General features: G+C 40.4%; 1 protein-coding gene across 1 annotated transcript; it reads right to left on the reverse strand.

The window, feature by feature from the left end:
* On the reverse strand, positions 1-7,816 carry LOC121572943 (protein AF1q). Its single transcript, XM_041884979.2, has 2 exons — positions 7,695-7,816; positions 1-1,331 (listed from the first exon to the last, which is right to left on the reverse strand). The coding sequence occupies exon 2, from the start codon at positions 1,323-1,325 to the stop codon at positions 1,050-1,052; it is 276 nt and encodes a 91-aa protein (XP_041740913.1). The 5' UTR covers positions 1,326-1,331; positions 7,695-7,816; the 3' UTR covers positions 1-1,049.
* Positions 7,817-8,097: the final 281 nt, after the last annotated feature.

Here is an 8,097-nt window from a genome sequence, read left to right on the forward strand (position 1 = left end):
TGGATTGATATGCACAGGATATCTTCATTTATTTCAGAAAAGTCAGACGAGTCACATTTGGGAATTCACTGCTCATTGCACAATCTCACACAAAAAGTTAGTTTTATGATTAAAAGTATCCAAATTTAGAACGTGTACTACCGTACTTTCAAGACCATGTGCAACATCAGTCTGACACAATAAAAAAACATTCCTTTCCCTTTCATTAAAAATGTCAATCCATTCTTTCCTTGACATTCAGACGGTACAGTGGTCTATGCAGAAAATAAAGAAAACAGTTGACCAGCTCTGCACATTGCACAACTTGCATTGTTGAATCTCTAACATTTACCCTCAGTCATTGCACTCTGTTGAGGCATACTCAGGGCAGACTAAAAGCAGCAAACTAAATTAATTAATTAATTGGGTGAGTTTGAGCCAGTCAGTTTAGTGTCTGAAACAAATCAAAAGGCAATCAATACAAAGCGCAAAAAACAGTCAGGCTTGTGGCTCCCTAAGAGCTTCTAAAACATATGTTCTGTGTGGAGGAGCTTTACTTTCTACTACATATAAATACAACATGCAGACACTCCAAGGCTCGGGTTGGCACGACCTTTCAAGCTTGTTTTAGGTGAGGGTAAAATGAGGCAGCACTTTGCATTTGTTAGTGTTAAAAAATGTGAACTCAAGTTACCTCACAAATTATAAATGCGTAAGTCCTTAATGTGAGACAGGAGCCTTGCAGTCAGTGTGCAATTAAACTATCTTAATTTAAAGGCTGACCTCATTGACATTAGCGATCGAGTCAAGTAGCCCGCATGTGGAGAAAACCTAAGCAGAACTGCCTAGAATGTCATTCACAGTGCCAGTCACCTGCAAGTTAAAACATTTACCCCTCATCCTTTCAGTATTATTCTGAGGTTATACAAAAAAAAACACAGTACAGACTAATGCAGATTCAGTACTTCTTCTTGGGACCACAAACTTGACAAAAGCCATGATTATCCAGATAGGGTCAGTGTGAGGAGAGGGAGGGTCTTATGACTGGGAGGCTGAGATGGGGATGGTCCTCACAGAAGCAGGTTGAAGTCGAGGAGGTCGATGGTGGGGATAGGCTCTCTCCAGTAGTTGAAGGAGGTGTACTCTGACAATTCAGCCTCCTGTGCCTCTTGCTGCTTCCTTGGCTTGGCTAGGGCAGCATTATGTTTCTTGGTGGCCTTCTTGCTCTTCTTGGTTGGCTTGCTGTTGGTCACACCCAGGTCTTCCAGCTCGGACAGGTCCGGGGCTGAGATGGGCTGTCTCCAGTAGAGGAAGGAGTCATACTCACTGTTTGATTTCACCAGCATTTTTATCTGAATGTAAAAGAGGAATGAGGACAAATTAAAATGTGATTTTGGATCATAGCTTGAAATAGATTAGACATACCTACTGCTCTCATCTTAGTCCCCACATATACAGTAGAAAGAGGAGGAAGGGAAGTGCTACTAAGGTACACAATAGTAAATGTTGGTAGACAGAAGGTGCTCTTTGGTCAAAGGGGTGATTTGGTCAGCAAAAAGAAAGGAGGACCAAGGCACTCTTCATATAATTAATGAAAATGCCTTTATTAGTATGGCATGTTCAATAGAAACAAGGTTTTTAAAAAAGGTTTCTCACCCTTCCTGTAGGGTTGTGATAGGTCCATTTGCTGTCATCTAGTGGACATTGTGCTCAATTGCCCTCAGCTATGTTTAGACTGTTGTTGTTCATGTTTTGCTGGTTTCTAGTGTACTATGGAATATATTGCTTTCTTATTTTTGACACTTTTCCTTGTCATATTTAAGGTTAGAACTACCTTTCTAAGTGTTCTGATACTTCTAACTTGGAGTTGTATTTGTATGATAACATAGTTACAGTATTTCACTTTTTAATGTGTATAGTATTGCTTACTAGGTATGTCCAATCAACTTTGTAACCACTCCCTCTTCAAATTAGGGCTAATTGGAAAAGCTGTTCAAAAGAGGACATTGTATTATTTCTTTGTACTCCCTGACGAAGGTCATGCCCACATATACAGTATTTCATTCCAGTACTATGTCCCTATAATTTCGAATGGCTCCCTGATCTTTTTTCTTTATTCCAAAGGGCCCCTATACTGTAGATGCCATGGACAGGAGAACGTTTTGGCTTGGCTGGCTTTCTCCCATTGCAGAGTTCAGGTTAAGAAAAGTATATGCCATTACATAAGAACAAATGGGCACAGGATTAAGTAGCTTTTTCTTGAGATGCAGATTTTAGTCAATCCTTGTTGCTCATTTGAACCTAAGTGTTGGCAAACTGAAGTAAACTAGGTTATATAAGCTTTCTGGTGATAGTGTTCTGTGTTTTAAAACCTAACGTTGAAGTTGTAGGCCTAGATTGCAATAATGTTGAGTCGCACATTTGTGAACATAACCTGATTAGGCATTCCTCGTAATCTGATCTAATCTTTAAATATTTGTGTGATATATGCATAATACTTTTTGAACATTGCTAAGTTAATTGTGACCACATAAATATAGGTTCCCCAAGTGTAAGAGTGAACATTTATGCTATTTTAAACATCTTATTTTAAGGCTTTGGGGCACCCTTAACATTATATTTATAGTAATGGGGTTGCATAAGGCTACCTGTTTACAACTGCAAAACAGATCTGAAAGCAAATGTGAATGGTGTGAATGTGCCTTTCCTAAACCAAATTATAAACACAAAGCCTAATGTCATTATACAATAACAAGGCTACACACTTCTCTGTGGTTAAACACACTTTTAAACACTCAAAATGATACAGTAATTTACAGACTGAAAAGATTTGGCATGGGTCCTCAGATCCTCAAAAAGTTATACAGCTGCACCATTGAGAGCATCCTGACTGGTTGCATCACCACCTGGTATGGCAACTGCTCAGCCTCAGACCGCAAGGCACTACAGAGGGTAGTGCGTACGGCCCAGTACATCACTGGGGCCAAGCATCCTGTCATCCAGGACCTCTATACCAGGCGGTGTCAGAGGACGGCCCTCAAAATTGTCAAAGACACCAGCCACCCTAGTCATAGACTGTTCTCTCTGCTACCGCATGGCAAGCGGTACCGGAGCGCCATGTCTAGGTCCAAAAGGCTTCTCAACAGCTTCTACCCCCAAGCCATAAGACTCCTGAACAGCTAATCATGGCTACCCAGAGTATTTGCACTGCCCCCCCACCCCCACCCCATCTTTTTTTACGCTGCTGCTACTCTGTTAATCATTTATGCATAGTCACTTTAACTCTACCCACATGTACATATTACCTCAACTAGCCGGTGCCCCCGCAAATTGACTCTGCACCGGTACCCCCCTGTATATAGCCTCCCTACTGTTGTTTTATTTTACTTCTGCTCTTTTTTTCTCAACACTTTTTTGTTGTTGTTTTATTTTACTTTTTTTATAAAGTTGGTTAAGGGCTGTAAGTAAGCATTTCACGGTACTGTCTACACCTGTTGTATTCGGCGCATGTGGCAAATAAAAATTTATTTGATTTGATTTGAAAATGATACAGTAATTTAATGTAAAATGCTAATAGTGAAAATGGACAGCGGAGACAAGATCCTGTTGTTAAAATACAATTTAGGGTACAAATGACCCCACCTGGTCAGTAGATGACATTAAATGGGGCATGGATGATAGGCTAACGGTGGATAAAGGTCCTTGTATCAAGATACTCTACAAAACTGATTTTTTTTTAAATCCCTTTGAACAAATCGTTCTTATCCATTAGGTCATACTTTTATGTAGAACTGTCAAATACTGATTAAGAGCGTCACCCGTCCTCAATACCACACCCATGTATATCATCTCAAGAGAGATAGTAGGCTACAGATAAAATTAACCATATGACGTAGACATAAAAGCCTCAATGATGCCTATGATGGTGCAGTGGTTGACGCCCACGGGGCTTGAGAAATTACCAGCGATTTGGTTTTGTACATTAGCTATTCTTTAAACATGTAAATATAGATTCACACATGACATCTCCTATTTTGACGGCATGTCATCTGTGCGAACGATGGAGACTATTCCAGAAACTGGGTCATGCAGTCCTAAATATATCTGAGATAATGTGCCAAGCATAAAATAAAACATGGTAGACCATTATATATATATATATATATATATATATATATATATATATATATATATACCATTGACATTAAATTCGGAACTTGCCCGTTTTTAATTGTGTGCATTTATGATTTTTATTTAACAGGCTATCCGGCCTTGCCAGCCTAATGGGCAAAATTACGTTATAGGCTATTGTATTTTGTTTCTTTCTTATGCCTATTGGGAAAGATGAAAATGGTCAGTGGCGGCTGGCCGATAGAGGCGCTAGGGCGTCGCCCCCTTAAATAAAATTATTTTTAAAAAATAAAAAATAAAAAATAATAATAATAATAATAATAAAAACATCAGTATGTCAATATTTGTGTGTTTGAAATATGGAATGCACACAGTAATATGTGTAAGATATGATAGAAAATCATATTCGCAACCTTTCCTCTGCCTGTCAAACGCCTCGTCAGCTCTGGGCGATACAGAAAGTGCCCGAGGAGGCGTGGTCTACGTAGCAGTTAAGCCAATTGCTAATTTAAGATATGAATGTATGACATAAAATGTAGTCAATAAGCGATCTTAAATCGAATCCAAGGAGGCGATTATTTTACCGCCCCGCAAGCTCGCCCCTGATAAAATAAGGACCGGGTCCAGTGACGCCATTTTACTAGACAACAATGGCGAACGCAAACGGATTACTCCTCAAGACCCAACCTCTAACTCGGTGAAATCTCTCCTCCAAGATCCGTTTGAGAGGAGAACTTTGTCAGAGAAAGTTCGGGTGAAAGAGCTGGGCCCAGATCAACCTGACCTCTCAATCAGACAGCAGGCTAGCGAGAAAGGGAAGCAGTATATGCGCGGCTTCTCCCAGTAGCTGGTACACCAGGAAGGCTTGGCTAGCTGGGTGCACTGATGCTAATGCTTTATTTTGCTTTCCGTGCTTGCTTTTTAAAACGACGGGTCAGATTCAGCATGGACAGGTACCGGAGTGAGGGGATATGAAGCACCTGTCAGAGAAGGTAAAGAAACATGAGAACACCAGGGCACACATGGACAACTCTGTAAAGCTAGCTGTATTAGGAAGGGTGAACATTGCTACGCAGCTGGATGACGGCCACAGGATTGCGGTGAGGAAACACAATGAGGAGGTGGATAAAAACAGGCACATTCTATCCAAAATTATCGATTGTGTGAAGTTCTGTGGGGCTTTTGAGTTGGCCTTGCGTAGGCACGAGGAGACTGACTCCTCAGACAACCCCGGCATTTTCCGGGGCTTAGTGGATTTTGTTGCCTCCTCGACAGTGTGCTGGAGGAGCACCTGAAGACAGCTACCGTTTTTAAGGGCACGTCAAAGACGATACAGAACGAGCTGTTGGACTGTATGCTGTCAATGCTTAAGGATTACATCCTGGAGGAAGTAAAGAGTGCTGATTTTATCGCCATTCAAGCTGGCCCGAGAGCGACTGACGCTTTCCACCCACTGCCAGTTGGTGCTTGTGTGAGTGATTATCATAGAGCCGTCACAATTATATTTGTTTTAGTATTTTAAAAGGAAAGAGAAGACACAATCAGACGTTGATAATAATGCAGGAAAGTACTACACAGTTTGTAATAATTATTCAGGTGTCCACCAGGTCAATTTCTAGAAGAGGCCTAGTTGTTATTGAATATTAACTTTATTGCTAAGTGAACAGCAGAACAAAATTATGTTGCATCCCTCTCACAAATGTAATAGAAAAAGGCTTTAAAACGTAATAACATCAGTTAATTATGTACATCACAGGTTAAAAGCAGTTACTAGACATAGTTTGTGTGTATATACACACTGTCTGTCTGTCTGTCTGTCTGTCTGTCTGTCTGTCTGTCTGTCTGTCTATATATATATATAAGTCACTGGTTGTGTGTTGAGGGGGAATTACAGTGAGTTAAAGTCTGATTGCAAGTTATCAAATTAAACTTTATTTTTTTGGACCCAGGGCCTCAATTCCCTCTTTGTGTGGGGACAGCGCATCTGACGAGCAGCAACAGCCCATCAAGCGACGGAGGATGCTGGGACCAGGAGAACAACAGAGGTTGGCTATAGAGGTAAGTTGTGATGTAATTGTCAGTGTTTCCCACCTAGAACTTTTTCAGGCCTGGTAGTATGTAGCCAAAACCCTGAACAATCAGCACCTTGGTAATCATATACTTGAGTTGGACATAGGCATGTGTCAGTCAGGATCACTTGCATCAAAAATAGCTTAATTGCAAATTAAAGCTGATGATGTATCTTTTACAGGTATGTGATACCATCCTGAGTCATGCCAAAGAGAGGTTCTCTTTCACCCAGCACCTCATCAGCGCAACACTATTGCACGGAGAGTTGTTCCCACAACACAGTGTGAAGTTCCCCGATACAGCGCTTGAAACAACCGTGGAGGCGTACCCCATGTTGAACAAGGCCAAGCTCAAAACCAAACTGTCCCTCATCTATGAGAACAGTGAGTTCAAGGCTTGTAGTGGTGCAGTGCCCCTGTACCAGTTCTTCATGGAGAACAACCTTCAGAGCACTTTCACAGAGACTGCCAGCCTCCTCAAGATCCTCATCACCACACCCATGACAACTGCTGAGTCAGAAAGGTGCTTCTCTACACTGAAAAGGATCAAGACCTTCCTGAGAAACAGCATGACACAGGATCGCCTGAACGCTCTGGCCATGCTCTCCATGGAGAAGAAACTTGTCAGGGACATTCCTGACTTTAATCAAAGGGTCATTGAGAGGTTTGCCACTCAGAAGGACAGACGGGCAAAATTCCTGTACAAATAAGATGACAGACACACACACACAGAGCAGCTCTGGCCGCATGTTTCTTTGTATATAGTTGACCTTAGCATAAAAAAATCCAGTTATATATGGTACTCTAGAAAGTCTTAATAGTGTCTTTGCTAATATTACTGTATATATGTTGTTTTGTATCAATTAATTGTTGCAGTTCTGGAGCACATTAACAATTAGTCACATTTAGTATGATCATAAAATACTGTATGCTATTCTTCCAGTCAAAGGTTTGAGTTCATCCACTTGATATCCATTTCTATATTATACATCCTTTCATACAGTGTAAGATTTCCTATAAACTTTATAATAATTTCATGTTATTGTCCACTTTCCACTCTGTTCTGACAGCATGCCTGTTGCGTTGCCTGTTTACTACCAATGGTGAAAAGTTCACTTTAAATGCAAATGAAAGGCTTGGGTTTGTGTAATATGTTTTTGTGTAAGAATGCCTCAACTTTTAATATTGGCATTAAATAATTACTGAATGTTTCACTGAGCACTGCTGTCCTGCAGTTTGTGTTAAAATATATCGCGATGGTTACAGGAAAAAAAAGTATGGCACAGCCCCACCGAGAATATTTTTCACCAGCCGCCACTGAAAATGGTTAATACTAACATTACTATTACAGGCTATAAATCAACATTCAGTATTGTTAGTTTAGGCTACATGTAATTTTGTATCCACTATCCAGCACAGGTGCACTAAATGCAAGCCGGCAAAATTATGAAAATGCAATGAAAAACAAATCAGTTTACATTTCAGCAATGCAATGAAAATAAAATATTATCTTACGTCTTGAGAAATCTTGCCTGACAAGGCTCCTCTTTGTTTGTCGCTGGGTACGCTCCACTGGGGTATAATAAAAATGGTACACTCGTGCGATTGCGGTGGCGATGCTGTAAAATCCTCGCGCACAAGCTGCCTTTTTCAGAAGCAGCCACGCCCACACTCTGTGACTATATACTGCGCGTGCATTGGGTTTTTGTAACTTAAAATCAAATAGGCCTACTGTTTTATTAACTTCAAATCAAATAGGCCTACTGTTTTATTAACTTAAAATCAAATAGGCCTACTGTTTTACTAACTAATTATTGTGCATCAAAAAATGCCTGTTCTTGTGCATCAAAAAACAATGTGGGTTGGTATTCAATTATGGCAAAATACAGTAATTTTTTGCAATAATCGACCAATAATG

This window comes from Coregonus clupeaformis, chromosome 8 (genome assembly GCF_020615455.1).
Source record: "Coregonus clupeaformis isolate EN_2021a chromosome 8, ASM2061545v1, whole genome shotgun sequence".
Taxonomy (NCBI): Eukaryota; Metazoa; Chordata; class Actinopteri; order Salmoniformes; family Salmonidae; genus Coregonus; species Coregonus clupeaformis.

What these genes read in the sequence shown, in the direction of transcription:
- LOC121572943 (XM_041884979.2), bottom strand. Translation starts at nt 1,325, where the DNA reads ATGCTGGTGAAATCAAACAGTGAGTATGACTCCTTCCTCTACTGGAGA.